The sequence below is a fragment of the Myxocyprinus asiaticus genome, chromosome 40 (assembly GCF_019703515.2).
Source record: "Myxocyprinus asiaticus isolate MX2 ecotype Aquarium Trade chromosome 40, UBuf_Myxa_2, whole genome shotgun sequence".
NCBI classification, from domain to species: domain Eukaryota; kingdom Metazoa; phylum Chordata; class Actinopteri; order Cypriniformes; family Catostomidae; genus Myxocyprinus; species Myxocyprinus asiaticus.
The window spans coordinates 13,281,004-13,297,955 of record NC_059383.1 but is presented as its reverse complement, the minus strand read 5'-3'; the positions used below and the strand labels follow the sequence as shown (position 1 = coordinate 13,297,955).

Sequence of the window (16,952 nt, the reverse complement as noted above, 5' to 3'; positions counted from 1 at the left end):
ATATCATGGCTCCAACAATCATAGCTGTGTTTTTGTTGCTTTCAACTTGGACCTATTTGAATAATATATTTTCTTTCAATGGGACTGACATAGTTGGAGGTGCGGGGGTGGGGGTGCGTGCAGATAGACATTGCAACGGCAGGTTTGGTAATAACATCTTTGTGATTTTTTCGAAGGGAAACTGATTCATCAAAAGATCTCGCTACCTCAATTAGCCTACAAGGCTTGCAGAAATAACAATATGAATTTTAAATGGTTAAATGCACTCAGCATTTATTTGCAAAATTCTCGTTTTAGTTTGCTGCTGTGAAATCAGTGACATTAAATACACATTTTGCACCTTTTTTTCCGTCTTGATTTGGGTTAAGTGATCAACGTAAAAAAATGACAGTCAACTTCCTCTTTCTGGCCTGCCCACAGTTTCCTCTCCTCTACAACAGTCGTGCACTCACCCTGTTAACTTTGTTGCTGACAGAGGCATGAAACTCTGTGGCCAACCTACATTCTCAACATCCCGCTCTACATTTAAGATGCTGAATTTATCATATCAAAGTCATACTTTTGGACAATAATACAGTGTATGAATTATCCATATTGTGATTGCAAACTCACTGTAATAATGTACTACCCTGAGAAGGAGCCAGTAAGATAGTTAGGGAATGTGTGTTTGCGTGTGTGTGTCATACTACTTTCTGTATATGTGTGCGACCACTGATACCTCCTAATTACCAAAAACTATGACGAGGGAAACATCTTCTGTCCCAACAAGCAACAGGACCAATCCATGCAACCAAATGTGCAAATAACTTAATTTTGCAAATTATGAGACAATTTTTTAAATAAAAAAACTACACTTTTGTGTGCTGGTTGCCAAGGATTTGCTATGCAATTTCTAAGGTGTTCTAAATGGCTTTTAGCACATTGCAATGCAGATGCTAGTTTGCTGTTGGGTGGTTTCTAGGGTGCTGCTGTGTGGTTGCTGAGTCAAATGATCACACTCTTCTAAAATGAAAATGTCTATCAGGTCCCTCCTTTAATGTACATCTTAGAATAATATTTGGCACATTTATCATCCAACAGGCGTAATCCAATTGCTTAGAAAAATAATAGCACGCCAGTCCTCAACATGCCACACAACTGGAGGTATCATTCATGTCCATACTACAAACACTGCAAGAAGAGTTAAGCACCGAAATTTAACACTCAATGTATAGGTGTGTATTAGCAACTTGATTGCATGTAAAATCGACATGCTGCTTTCGAATGTTCATGTACCCTGAAATCGAACACATTCTACCAATTTACTGACAAGTGCTATACTCCAATAGACATTTTTGTATTAATTCAAACATGCTCACATTTTCCATGTGGTGCTAATAATAGTGCACTGCACACACAATCTCCAAGACACAGGTTCTGGTCTGGTCGCATTCACATGAACAAAGGCAAGTGCGCTTCTGAGTTTTTGCAATTTAATTTTCGCTCTAGAATAACATTTTTACCCCACTGATGGTTAGGTTTTGGATAGGGGTTTGGGTTAGAGAGAATGGTTAATAAAATCTGAATTTATGTTGACTGTAGTATGTCATTTACAACTAAAAATACAACTCGCTTTTGGTGCCACCCTGTGGACATTTCACTTTAACAAAACAGAGGCAGCATTTTAAGACATCATAGGCACGCTCCCAACATGAAGGCTGTTCTCTTAATAATGCTGCCTCTTACGACATCTCGTTTTGGCCAAATTCTAAGGTAGCATCGTATATCTCTTTTTCCGGGCAGGCGATCCTATAATGCACCGTGATGAGCTCGGTGGAAAAATAAATCCAAGATGGCAGACGAAGCGAGAGAAATTTAGATTGTAAATAAATAAATTTATAATCCATTGAATACTGAAAAGTATAGATAAATAACCCCATAACAAGTAAAGATATTTTACCCAAAATGTGTGTGTGCTGTGCATATTTATGCTAATTAGAGGATCGTGTCATTTCTCTCGTATCACTTGTATTGAAATCAGTTATGAGTTAAATGTCCTGTGCGCTGCACTTGAGGAGCGTTATTTGAATGATGCGCAGAGCTACCACCAATGTAGGGTGTTCCAAATCACTCTCTCCAAATCGCTCTCTTATGAGGCATAATTTCAGTAAAGATGCTGACATAGCAGTCAGCTGCCTATGTAGGCAGGAGACAGCGAGGCAACTCAATAGGTTTTGGAACAGACCCATATATTATATGCTGTCACACATATGATATAAGTGTGAGATATGTGTACCTCAGAGATGAGTAACACTTCAGTCGCAAAAAAATTTACTTGAGACTTGACTTGGACTCGAAATCAAAGACTCATGAAAAACATAAGTCATTAGCATGTTCAAATGCATTTTTAAACATATCCTTTGAACAGAAAAAATGACTGGGATAGAGTGGAGGTGCCTCTCACTCTCCTTGTAAGAGCTAGTCTGACTCTTTCCCACAGATCGGTTCTTTCGCCACGAATCGTAGTAGGTACAGCTGATTTAAAAGAACCGACACAATAGAATGATTCGTTCACTAATTGAAATCTTCACTTTGACACAATGGCATCATCTAAATTTCCTTTATCATAACTTTTGGATTAAAAAACCTTCAATATAATAGCAATAAACAGAATGCTGTATGTAAAACGTGGGATGAACATCAAAGATGCTAGCACAACTACATCGAACTTCATTATACATTTGAAAACTCACCCAGAAAGGTCAGTCAGGCTTTCATGCTTTAAAAACGGCTTGTTTTGTTGAAAAGTGCTTGAAGACCTTTTCTTCCGTGTGTAATGTGTGTCCATCAAAGATAACATCCATGCACTTAACTTTCACTAAATAATGTATCTTTTAATATCCTTTCTGTTCTTTACAGTCAGATAAAAAAGTAAAAAGAAATATTACTTTTAGTCACACATAGTACCTATAGTTTGGCGTAACTCCTCGCACAGGCTTATATGAGGGAACTGCAGCATCTGTTTCCATTTCTTGCTCTTGCCTTTTCTGTTTCCACCACCTCCTGCAAAGGAATTGAGCAAAGATCAAATTAGAGGCAAGAACTGCATACAGCATCTAAAACAATATTCGATTAACATCTTAACACAGGTGGGCTTTGAAAGACCTATACTGGGATATAGGGCTGGGCGATACATCGAATATCCACGATATAATCATGATGATTTTGCTGACAATGTAAAATTCAACAATATCGTGAATATCGCGATGATTTTAATGAGCCTTTTATTTTGCCATTAAGTTTTATAAAGTGCATCAGTAGACTAATTTCACGATCCTTCAGGGATGTATAATGAATCAAAATGGAGATATGATCATATGTGATATATTACTGCCAAAGGCTGTGATTAAAGACAGATAAACATGGTCTGTGTGTGCTTCAAAATGAACCGGCGACATGCTGATCTGTGCACGCGTGGGTGCGGCGGGGCTCATAGGCTCGTGTTTTTAGCGCAGTTTACCTGCATTGTGAAGTACTGCCGGTTCAAGCATTCGTGCAATTCCAAACATAACCGCTATTAAGTTATTATACAAATCTACAAACACGGAACAGTAAAGGAAAGTTTGACAGCGGTTCACAAGAAGTGAAACTCTTAACTGTCAAACAAACATTGCATTTTCCGTTTCATAATAAAAGCTCCTGGTTGTTGGGGATTCGTTCAGGAATGGGTTTGATTAAGAATTATCAAAGATAATTATTCATTATTAAAATCAATAGAACACTGACTAGAATCAACATTAGCTTTTTAATCCTTCAAGTCAACAATCATCAAAGATTAATATTGCCGGGGCACCACCCTGGAATCAGGGACTAATAACAAGACAGTATAGGATTGTTTTCTTAGGAAAGTCGACATCCAGAGAACATCGACATTCAAAAGGAAAACAATGACGGCTTGAATCCGAGCACTGACATCCCCTGCCAGCCCTTGGCACACAAGCATGCAGAACAATACCAAAACACTTCTCTTTAAAGTATAACAAAGTTTACTGATGCAGTAATATCAATAAATAATCAATACAATGCAGTCGATAAACTTCTGACTTTCAACTACAAACTAAACAGTAACATGATTAGAAATGGTAGCAGATAAGCCTATAATACATGAGAGGAGGGTAGGTGTGTGTGTGTGTGTGTGTGTGTGTAAGGAGAGAAGGAGTGCACAAAATGGTGAGCGTGGCTCTCCTGGAGAGTACGTCGCGTGAGGTTTCTGGCCAGAGAATGTGGGCGGAGAGACTGGTTAATGGCGTCTGCCCATTTAACGCGTGTCTCCGCTGGTACGTTAACTTATGACAAAGCAGGGCTCTATTGCCAGACTGTGTAATAGTTTCTTCCTCTAAGCCATCAGACTCCTCAACACTCAGAGACTGGACTGAAAACACACACACACTCAACTGAACACCATCCGACTCCCTTTGCAATTTTTCACATTTCTATATTATGTACCCAAATGTTTTTGCTGCTACTGTATTCATAAAATGTTGTACTTAATTTCTTGTCACTTCTACTTGGCTGCTACCCCAATAACTGCTATGTCCATATATAGTATAAGCTTATCTGCTGAATACTATGTCATAGTATGTTATGTTTACATTCACAGAATTTTCTATTATATTGTAATATTTTTTTGACACTTTCACACAAGAACTGTGTACTGGTCGGCGCTGCACTGTCTCTTACTGTGCCTATTGTCCTCTTTCAGCAATTATTGGACCGTCTTGTACTGTTTGCACACGTTTGCACATGCACTTTATGTAGAAATGTGTCTGTCTTTTAGTTCTGTGTAGTCTCATGTAGTTCTGTGTTTGTTTTATGTTGTTTTTATGTTGTTTTATGTAGCACCATGGTCCTGGAGGAACATTGTTTCACTGTGTACAGTATTAGCTTTATATGGTTGAAATGACAATAAAAGCCACTTGACTTGACTTGAAGTTATCTGTTCGCCAAATGTGTGTGTGGGTATGTTTGTGAGGGGTCATGTGTGTGTGCGGTTATTACGAGAGAGAGAACAGGGCAACAGCACTGAAGCTGGTTTAGCGATCATGGGAGAGAAGGCAACCGTTAGTTCCCTATCTGTCACTCACTCAATGTTGTGTCGATGTAGTGACACTAGGGGTCACTCTTGGGAGCCCCAAACACCTCTGCTTTTTGAAAAAAGGCCAATGGGAATTGGCGAGTGGAATTTGCATGCCACTCCCCCGGACATACGGGTATAAAAGGAGCTGGTATGCAACCACTCATTCAGATTTTCTCTTCAGAGACGAGTGGTTCTATTCATTGAGCTGAATTCACCCGCCGAGTTCATTTACCTCATCTGCAGGATTTTACGGCGCATTTCAGCGGCTTCTCCCCCTCTGCACCCGTGGAGTGTAGAGATTGCCCCCGGGCAATTCGGCAGAACATCAAAAAGAGTATATTTTCAAACTCTAAAAGAGCGACACACATGGAACATCTTTTTATAGATGCCTTTCTGTTTGTGTGTTATTCCTGGTTGCGGTCCTAATCTCCCCGCTTCTGACGACCACGATCGCTGTCTGACGTGTCTGGGCGCTGCCCACGTGGAGATTTCTTTCATTGAAGGGTCTTGTCCTCATTGCGAGAACATGACCATGGCAACGTTCCAATCGCGGCTTGCCTTCGTAAGAAAGCAAGCCGCCCAGCGGCTCCCCGCCTCGGTCCTTCCACCTATGGGTATGAGGCCGTGTCGGTTAGCACTGGGGGCGATTTGGGGACTCCAATGGGACCACCTCTGCCGGGTAACCCCCCATAGACCTCCCATTCCTCAGCATGCTTGCTTGCCCAGGTCGGGCTCTTGGATGAGACCACCGGCTCATCTCAGGGGGCGAGTTCGACCTCTTATTCAGGGCCCGGGAAGACGATGAGTTATTGAGCGCAGCATCGGAGAGCGGGCTCGTCCACTCTGACGCAGAGGCTTCGGCTGGGCTTCCCCCTTTGGGTGTGGTCACCCAGTCTCAGGCCGACACGGAGATAACGGACATGCTTTCCCGGGCAGCCGCAAGCGTCAGGCTAGAGTGGAACCCTCCACTCTCCCCTGAACCCTCGCGGCTCGATGATTGGTTCCTGGGACCAGAGCGCCACTCACGGCCGCGCCCCGCCCCAGTTCCTTTCTTCCCAGAAGTGCATGAGGAAATGACAAGATCGTGGGGGGCACCTTTTACTACCCGGTCCCGATATTTCAGCTCCCCCGCTCTCACTACCCTCGATGGTGGGGCGGCCAAGGGGTATTTGGTGATCCCCCAGGTGGATAAGGAGCCAGAAGATCCCGTCCAGGGCCTGAAGGTTTATGTCGTCTCTGACGGCTAAGGCCTACGGTGCCACTGGACAAGCCGCCTCCGCCCTGCACGCCATGGCTCTCCTGCAGGTACACCAAGCCAAGGCGCTAAAAGAGCTGCACGAGGGTAGTTCTGACCCGGGATTGATGCATGAACTGCGCTCGGCGACCGACCTCGCTCTCCGGGCGACAAAGGTCACGGCGCAGTCTCTCGGGCAGGCGATGTGCACCCTGGTGGTCCAAGAATGCCACCTTTGGCTTAACCTGATCGACATGAGAGAAGCTGACAAGGCACAGTTCCTTGACACCCCATCTCCCAGCTTGGCCTGTTCAGTGACACCGTCGAGGACTTTGCCCAGCAGTTCTCGTTGGTGAAGCAGCAGACGGAGGCCATTCAACACATTCTGCCCCGGCGCAGCTCAAGACCCTGCACCCCGTCTGCTCGTTGCCAAGGGCGTCCGCCTGCGGCAACAGCACCAGCTCCGCTGCAGCCCCCCCCCAAGGCCCGGCCCCGGCATGGAGCCCACCGCAGGAAGCAGATGCCACCCGTCTCACGGCCGGCCGCCAAGAACCCTAGGAAGGTTTCGAAGCGACCCTGAGACGGGTGACCCACGAGCGAGGAGACCCACTTCTACGGAGCTGGTAGACAGACCACTCCATCCCCCGGTGGAGGGCCGGGAGGAGAATCTTTTGTTTCATTTTTCGCCGCATGCCCAAGAGGCTGCAGTACCCAAAACTTCAACAAAAGAGTGGTTTCCTTGTTCTCTGGGTCACATGTCAAGTGTGCACGGCCGTCGTCATGTCCGCCGTCCACAGTCCCATTTTGACAGGTCTGGCGCTCCAGCGGTGGACCCCCCGTCCCTGCGCGCCCAGCTGTGGCACAAACATGCCCACACCGGGTTGGTTCCGATGGACTGCGGGGACGATGTTCCTCCTCCCCCCTCCTCGACCAATCTTATGGTGGGTGTCAGGAGTCAGGTAAGTGCTTTGATGTCTCTGGATTCAGCACGGCCACGGGGTTTGAGCCCCCTCAACATGGCGCCTCTGGCTCCGCCCCACCGCGAGACCCCACCCGCCGGTACGTCCGACGTGATTATCCCCTTGGTCCCCCTCGCCCAGAGTTTGGATGTTTGGTTTGCGCTTTCCAACCCGTCGCAATGGCTGACCCGGACCATCTGACTCGGCTACGTGATTCAGTTTGCCAGTTGCCCGCCCAGGTTCAGCGGCGTCCGCTTCACCTCGGTGAAGGGCAAGAATGCCGCTACCTTGCATGTGGAGATAACTACCCTTCTACGGAAGGGTGCGATAGAGCCTGTCCCTCCAGCTGAGATGAAGAAAGGGTTTTACAGCCCCTCCTTCATTGTACCAAAGAAAGGCGGTGGGTTGCGGCCAATCTTGGACCTGCGAGTACTGAACCGGGCCTAGCACAGACTCCCATTCAAGATGCTGATGCAAAAATGCATTTTAGTGAACGTCCGGCATCAAGATTGGTTCTCGGCGGTAGACCTGAAGGACGCGTACTTCCACGTCTCGGTCTTACCTTGACACAGACCCTTCCTGCGGTTTGGTTTAGGGACCCCTTGTGTCACTACATCGACACAACGTCGAGTGAGTGACAGATAGGGAATGTCCTGGTTACTTTCGTAACCTCCATTCCCTGATGGAGGGAACAAGACGTTGTGTCCCTCTTGCCACAACGCTGAACCACCCGCTGAAACGGCCGGGACCTTGTCTTGGCTCCTCAGCACAAAACCTGAATGGGTGGTTGCATACCAGCTCCTTTTATACCCGTATGTCCGGGGGAGTGGCATGCAAATTCCACTCGCCAATTCCCATTGGCCTTTTTTCAAAAAACAGAGGTGTTTGGGGCTCCCAAGAGTGACCCCTAGTGTCACTACATTGACACAATGTCTCATTCCCTCCATCAGGGAACGGAGGTTATGAAAGTAACCAGGATGATATAGTGAATGGCTTGTAATCCATCTGTAGCGGTCGTTGGTTCTTTATTGGATAAACTCAGTGTGCCGGTCTCACCTGCGATGGCGGAAATGCACAAACAAACCCAACGTGGTTGGACGACAACACAGCAAATCTTATTCGTGGTAACAGTGAGTTACAGTAATACCTTGAGTATTATTAGCAGCAATGAACGGACTCGGCGGTCAGTAATCTGTACAAGCAATAACCTTGATACACAAGAATAACACACTATAACAATCTCTGCCCAGACATAAACCTCTTACTTGAGTCACGTGAGGACACGGGTAGTATGTGTGTTCGTCCATCGTTTGACACTGACTCGGTTCCTTGAAGCTTGGGTGATGATGGGAGGCCGTTTTCTCTGTTGGCGGGCGGTACGGCGGCTGATTCTTGGCGGGTTGGTGGAGATATCAGCAAAGTCGACTCGGATGAAAAAGGAAGAAAAATCTTCTTCACTTCTGCAGGCAAAAGGGTGAGATGCGGATTGCTCAGCAGTCTCCTTCGGAGTTCGGTGGAACATGGAGAATCTTGGCTCGTCCAGCGAGATGGAGATTGTATGGCCAAAGTTTAGGTGCGTATGTTACTTCCTTGGGCAACAAGGCTACACCTGGGAGCAGCAGTGCTGCAGCTAGACTCGGCACATACTGTCGTTGGAAGCAAGCTTAGGAGGAATCTCTGGGGTTTTATATTCTCTATGACATAGTTGAGGGACGCGTTCTGTCGTGCGTTTCATCCAATTGGAGTTGAGAGTTCGATCCTTCTGAATTTCACACCTAGGTGTTCAAGTACCTTTAAGACTTCTTCCCTAAGCTGTCTGAGGCAAAGGTCAAAGCCGGTGTCTTCGTCGGACCACATATAAAGAAGATCCTGGGAGTGCAATGAATTCTCCAAGCAGCTCACTAGTAAGGAGAAAGCAGCTTGGAACAGCTTTGTTGCAGTGGCTCGGGGCTTCCTGGGCAATCACAAGGCCGAAAACTATGTGGAGCTGGTTGAGACTCTGGTGAAGAACTACGGCACAATGGGCTGTAGGATGTACCTCAGAATCCATATCCTTGATGCTCATCTTGATAAATTCAAGGAGAACATGGGAGCGTACTCGGAGGAGCAAGGCGAGCACTTCCACCAGGATATACTGGACTTTGAACGCCGCTACCAAGGACAGTATAACGAGAACATGATGGGAGACTACATTTGGGGGCTGATTCGTGAAAGTGATTTACAGTATAATCATAAATCTCGAAAAACTACTCACTTCTAAATCTTTTGTAGTCATTTTTGTGTTACTTTAGTATAAATACATGTTAATTTGGATTCATATGTTGTTTCAAAATTCGCCCGTTTTCTCATTGGAAATAGGTAAATTTCAAAATATCACTGTCCTGGTCACAAAAGCAAAGTTTGTGGGGAATAGCCATTTTCAATACTTTTGAGGCATAAGCAATTAGGAAATAACACTTACTACCCAGGAACAAAAATTGTGTTACATAGTGTAGTACTATGCAATATTCATCTGGTTTCCAAAAAATAAGTAGTTTTTGCACACCTTGTTCATTCACAAAGAAAAATGTTTTAGTAAAAATATATGAAGGTAAATAAGATTTTTATTAAGCTTCCATATATGATTGTATGTTAAATATAAGTAGAAATGTGCAAATCAATGAAAATGATTACATTTTACTCTCCCTTGTGTTAATTTAGTGAAAACTGTGGGAAATACACCATCATTTTTAAACAGGTTTTTATTTAATACCTTTGAAATATTAATTCTACATGGCTACAATGGCTGTTTAGATTAAATGATGGTTCCTCTGATTTAAAAAAAACAAAAAAAAAAAACACTTATGCTATTTCAGAGCAAAGACATAATTATCGATATACACTATATTGCCAAAAGTATTCGCTCACCCATCCAAATAATTGAATTCAGGTGTTCCAATCACTTCCATGGCCACAGGTGTATAAAATGAAGCACCTAGGCATGCAGACTGCTTCTACAAACATTTGTGAAAGAATGGGCTGCTCTCAGGAGCTCAGTGAATTCCAACGTGGTACTGTGATAGGATGCCACCTGTGCAACAAGTCCAGTCAACACACAGTCAACTGTCAGTGGTATTATAACAAAGTGGAAGCGATTGGGAATGACAGCAACTCAGCCACGAAGTGGTAGGCCACGTAAAATGACAGAGCGGGGTCAACGGATGCTGAGGCGCATAGTGCGCAGAGGTCGCCAACTTTCTGCAGAGTCAATCACTACAGACCTCCAAAGTTCATGTGGCCTTCAGATTAGTTCAAGAACAGTGCGTAGAGAGCTTCATGGAATGGGTTTCCATGGCCGAGCAGCTGCATCCAAGCCATACATCACCAAGTGCAATGCAAAGCGTCGGATGCAGTGGTGTAAAGTACGCCGCCACTGGACTCTAGAGCAGTGGAGACGCGTTCTCTGGAGTGACGAATCACACTTCTCCATCTGGCAATCTGATGGACGAGTCTGGGTTTGGCGGTTGCCAGGAGAACGGTACTTGTCTGACTGCATTGTGCCAACTGTGAAGTTTGGTGGAGGGGGGATTATGGTGTGGGGTTTTTTTTCAGGAGCTGGGCTTGGCCCCTTAGTTCCAGTGAAAGGAACTCTGAATGCTTCAGCATACCAAGAGATTTTGGACAATTCCATGCTCCCAACTTTGTGGGAACAGTTTGGTGATGGCCCCTTCCTGTTCCAACATGACTGCACACCAGTGCACAAAGCAAGGTCCATAAAGACATGGATGAGCGAGTTTGGTGTGGAAGAACTTGACTCTCCTGCACAGAGTCCTGACCTCAACCCGATAGAGCACCTTTGGGATGAATTAGAGTGAAGACTGTGAGCTAGGCCTTCTCGTCCAACATCAGTGTCTGACCTCACAAATGCGCTTCTGGAAGAATGGTCAAAAATTCCCATAAACACACTCCTAAACCTTGTGGAAAGCCTTCCCAGAAGAGTTGAAGCTGTTATAGCTGCAAAGGGTGGGCCGACGTCATATTAAACCCTATGGATTAAGAATGGGATGTCACTTAAGTTCATATGCGTCTAAAGGCAGATGAGCGAATACTTTTGGCAATATAGTGTATATATATCGAATATCATCAATTTGCTGGAAAATATTGCGATATAAATTCTGAAGCCATATCACCCAGCCCTACTGGGATATGAAGAAGTCTACAGTACACCATCCAAGGATGTGCACACAGATGTAAAATATAAATGTTACAATGATGTTGAAACCTTTAACAAATAGATCCAACAAACCCATACTGTTCCAAAAAGCAGCCTTTTGACTCGCAGGTTAATTTACATTATTACAGTATAGATAGAATGTTACCATTGGGGACCCTATACAAGATAGTGGAGTAAATACCGAACATCTATGATATTACATTTTATGACATCAAATTCAATGCAAAACAATTCTGAGGCTCTGTTCCAAAAGGTATTGAGTAGCCTCGTCACTGTATACTGCCTACATAAGTAGCAGCCTTCCAAGGCAGCATCGTAACATAGATGGAACCTCATAAGTGATTGATTTGAAGCACTTTGTTTCAGCAACTTTGCGAACCACTCAAATAGCACTCCATATGGCAGACTCTACCAGTAGAGTTCTTATTGCTAAGCTAATGATGTGATACTCTAATAAGCACAACAATACATAGCATGCATATTGCACTGAATACATAGTGAAAATATTTGGTAAAATGGACCATTCTAATTAAATTTATCATTGTTTTTTTGGTTTTGAATGAATGTAAGTATATTATCAACATTTCTCTTGCTTTGTCCGCATATTGGATTTTTTTTCTCCAATGCATCATCGGATTGCCTTCTCTGCAAGCGACACATGCAAGGCTGTTTTAAAATCTAGTCATAAAAGGTATCTTAGGCCATGTCGAAACTACATTTTAGTTTGAAAACTCTGTTTTTAGTTTCCTAATGTCATCCTTTTCCAAAGTATGCATAATGGACAGTATTTTCGAAACTCAACGTTTTTGTACGAGAACACGCTGTATTAGTGTGGACATAGCCTTAGAAAAAGGCTACTTTTAGGAACAGCCTTCAGTATTTCTCCTATATGCATTTTGCTGTGGCGCTGTGCTACTGCTGAATTATGAGTGCCACTCTTGGGATTTCACATGGTTAATTTAATATTCTTGACGCAACATAACGCTTGCCAGCCCCAGTCAGCTGTGCGCTTTCTACACTGTGAAAGGGACCCCACCCCACACACACACACACACACACACACACACACACACACACACACACACACACACACACACACACACACACACACACACACAGAAATACACACACTTACTCACAGTGACGTCACCGCATAACACGTCAAACTTGCTTCATTTCAAGTGGCCCGCAAGGTCTTCTCTGAAATGTAGGATGGCAAGGGATCGCATCGTTTCACTGAACAATCAGCTAGCGCTTTCCTTGTGAATATAAATGATCCTTCCCCTGTCATCTGTATGTTTTGGAGTGCATTTTGTTAGCTTCAAAAGTGGAATGAAACAGCGCTACATGGATCAGTTATCAACACTGCTTAATCATGGATAAAGCAGCATGAGGGCAGAGCAGGTGCGGTAATTCGCAGACAGGTCTCAACGCACACTCGCACAGATTATTTTAAATGCGCTTGTGAAGCAGTAAGGTGTGCGGCGGGGATTCCAAAACCCATCTGAATGCATTACAGAATTGTCTGTTGCAAAACTCTTATGTCTCAGTGATGAAACTAGTTTAAAACAAACAGCCCCCACATTCTAAACGGCACTGACAAACAAAAGCAGAGAAAACATAAATTAAAAGGCTTTTCAATTCTCAGATCACAATGCTTACAAAACTTTACCATGGATTTACTGTAGCAACACTAACAGTAATGTATGTGTAAATGTATTTAGACATTACAAAAATGCCATAGTTCTTTATATAGAAAACATAGTTACTAACCATGGTAGTGAGGAGCCATGCATGGTTTTACCTATGGTTACCATGAATTATTACAAACATCATTGTTAAAACTATGGATACTATGGAAGAACTATGGTGCATTTTCCTAATTATGGACCAGGCTATCAGTTTTCCATCTGTGTAAAATCTGTACTCTTGTAATGCTCTCTGATTGTAGGAAAATATAAGTTGTTTTGTTTGCCTTCAGAAATTCCAAGAGATGACTGTATCAGTAGGAGCCTGATGAAAGGAATCGGTAAAGAAGACCCAATTTATTCACACTGTCAGAATATTTCAATTTAGCAATATAAAAATTAGGTGTTCATTTTTCCACTGATGTTACTTTTGTTAATATCATAATTTTCATCTGCATCCCAACCTCAAAATCAATAATGTACTGTCAAATGTGTATTTCAATACAGATAACATGTATTATTATTTGCATGGGTGCTAACAAAGCAGATGCAGATGCCCTTTGAGGGCACAAATAAACCCTGATGTGGCCCGGGCTGAAACTGAGTTTGACACCCCTGTTTTAATCTATTCTTTGAACAACATGCATGAATACGGGTCTGGCGTTGTGGGCTTGTGTACATGCGCACAACAGCACTGTGGCTGAAAAAGTCCTAGGGGAAACACTGGCATTCGTGTCGGGATGCATCAGAGACAACATCCACACTATTCCGTTTTTGTTTGAAAACTCAGTTCTCCATTTCCTTACGTCATCATTTTCCAAAGGATGCAGTATCATTCAGCATTTTCAGTGGAGGGTGTAAACAAAACAATAGCTAAAAATTGTATGTATCAAAGGAAAAATGTTCTCTACGCAAGTACGTGAACGCAGATGCTTCCTGCTATTCAAGCTCGATTTTGCGTATAGTTGTATTCCAAAATGTGTCTGACTGGAATTTATAAAACAATGCAAGTTCGCTATGCATTCTCAACAATGCCACAAGTGGTGCTATAGCAACTATTGTGTGAACTGTCTGCTATTATGGTGAGTTTTCTCTTTTAAGTCAACTACTGTCATGGCTGAGCAACAGTTTAAAGAGCAAATAAGCTAAAGTAATTATATAGCAAGTTACCGGAATAATAGACAAATTCATAGACAAATTGATTTTTACAGATAACTTTTTAATTGATGGTATATACTTCTGCTGAAGCCATCTGCCCACGTAACTTCAAATTATTAAAAAATAAAAAAAAATAAAAAATAAACAAAAAAACACATGTTCAGTAGTGGAATTCCTGGTGAAGAACTACACTACCCACTATCCTGAAGAGAGTACCACCAATCAGAGAATTGCAGCAAACGAGCTCAGCAGTGACATTCAACTTCCAAGACTATGCAAAACAAGTCCTATATATACTGTATATTTACTAAGTATGTATTGTATATACTGCATATATCTAAATGTTTTTATACAAGATGGTGCCGCGGATGGCCGCCTCAGTGTGTAGCTCTTCAGTTCTTTTGTTGTTTTTGTTTGTTTGTCCTGTGTTTAGTAATTTTTTTCCAGTCAGTTTTACCAGGGACGAACTGCTGAACATTCGGCAGCACATACCAGACAACCTTATCCCGGTTTTTGAATATTCGGACGTTTTGCTAGACATTTTAATCGGAGGCGCGGCTGTGTTGTTTAAATGCGCTAGGAGACGCAGGCGAGGGAGATGAGCAGGCGCGCTGGTCAGGCTCCGTCGGCGCGGCTTTCGAACAGTACTGCCGAGTATTCATCTAGTGAATCTCCACTCTCTTCCTAACAAAATGGATGAACTACATCTCCTCACCCACACAAACAAGGACTTTTCAAACTCTGCTGCCTTGTGCTTCACTGAAACCTGGTTGAGTGAAGCCATTCCGGACAGCGTGTTACATCTGCCGGGCTTTCAGCTGTTCAGAGCGGATCGCATCGTGGAGTTAAAAGGGAAAACGAGAGGCGGTGGAACATGCTTTTACATCAATGAAAGTTGGTGTACAGATGTAATAACGGTAAAGAGGATGTGCTGTCCTAATTTGGAAGCGCTCTTTATTAACTGTAAGCTGTTTTCCTTGTTTATTCTGGTGAGTGTGTATATTGCGCCAAACGCGTGTGTGAACACAGCGCTGCAACAGCTGACTGATCAAATCACAGACACAGAACAACAATACCTGGACTCAGTTATTATTATTCTTGGGGATTTTAACAAAGAAAACCTCACACGTGAACTGCCCAAATACAAACAGCACATTACATGCCCCACCAGAGACAGGAACATACTGGATCATTGTTACACAACAATAAAGGATGCATATCGCTCTGTCCCTAGAGCAGCTTTGGGACTCTCTGATCACTGTCTGGTTCATCTTCTTCCAACCTACAGGCAAAAATTAAAATCAACCAAACCAGTAGTAAGGACCGTAAAGAAATGGACCAATGAAGCAGAGCGGGAACTACAAGCCTGCTTCGATTGCACGGATTGGAGTGTTTTTGAGGCTGCAGACACCAATCTAGATGAGCTCACAGATACTGTTACGTCATATATCAGTTTCTGTGAGGATATGTGCATTCCTAATAGGACTTATTTAAAGTTCAGCAACGACAAAATGTGGTTTACAGCAGAGCTCAGGCAGCTTCGTCAGGCCAAAGAGGATGCTTACAGGGGTGGGGATAAAGTTTTGTACAATCAGGCCAGGAACACACTGAACAAGGAAATCAGAGTGGCTAAAAGAAGATACTCTGAGAAGCTGAAAACTTGTTTTTCAGCTTCTCAGAGTATCTTCTTTTAGCCACTCTGCATCAGTGTGGAGTGGCATGAAACAACTCACAATGTGGTGGACCAACAACTAGCTGACGACCTGAATGTGCTCTACTGCAGATTTGAAAGGCCCAATCTCACACCCACTCTGACCTTCACTTCACACAAACACCAGCACCTCCTGCAACCCCCCTCCTCCCCCCTCCTGTTACTCAACCTGCACTTAAGATCTGTGAAGATGATGTGAGCTGGGTCTTTCGGAAACAAAAGACGAGGAAAGCTTCAGGTCCAGACGGTGTCTCACCTGCCTGTCTGAAAATCTGTGCTAACCAGCTGGCCCCCATCTTCACACAGATCTTCAATAGATCACTGGAGCAGTGTGAAGTCCCATGCTGCTTCAAACGCTCAATCATTATTCCTGTCCCAAAGAAACCAAAAATCACAGGATGACTACTTAATAAATTAATGACTACAGACCTGTCGCCCTGACGTCTGTGGTCATGAAATCATTTGAGAGACTGGTGTTGGCCCACCTGAAGAACATCACTGGACCCTTTCTAAATCCCCTTCAATTTGCTTATCGAGCAAACAGGTCTGTGGATGATGCAGTTAACATGGGATTGCATCATATCCTGCAACATCTGGACAGACCAGGGACATATGCAAGGATCCTTTTTGTGGACTTCAGGTTGGCTTTCAACACCATCATCCCAATTTATACTCCAGAATAAATTACACCAACTCTCTGTTCCCATGTCTATCTGTCAGTGGATTACCAGCTTTCTGACGGACAGGCAGCAGCTTGTGAGACAGGGGAAACTCACTTCCAGCACCTGTACAATCAGCACTGGTGCCCCCCAGGGATGTGTGCTCTCCTCACTACTCTTCTCCCTCTACACTAATGACTGCATCACCAAGCAC

General features: G+C 43.8%; 1 protein-coding gene across 1 annotated transcript in view; it reads right to left on the bottom strand.

The window, feature by feature from the left end:
* LOC127431022 (G protein-coupled receptor kinase 6) overlaps positions 1-16,952 on the bottom strand; it is an 87,376-nt gene that overhangs the window by 61,274 nt on the left and 9,150 nt on the right. The window contains exon 2 of the mRNA XM_051681209.1: positions 2,947-3,042. Within this exon, the coding sequence (XP_051537169.1) occupies positions 2,947-3,042 (96 nt within the window). The remainder of the gene's footprint in view (positions 1-2,946; positions 3,043-16,952) is intronic.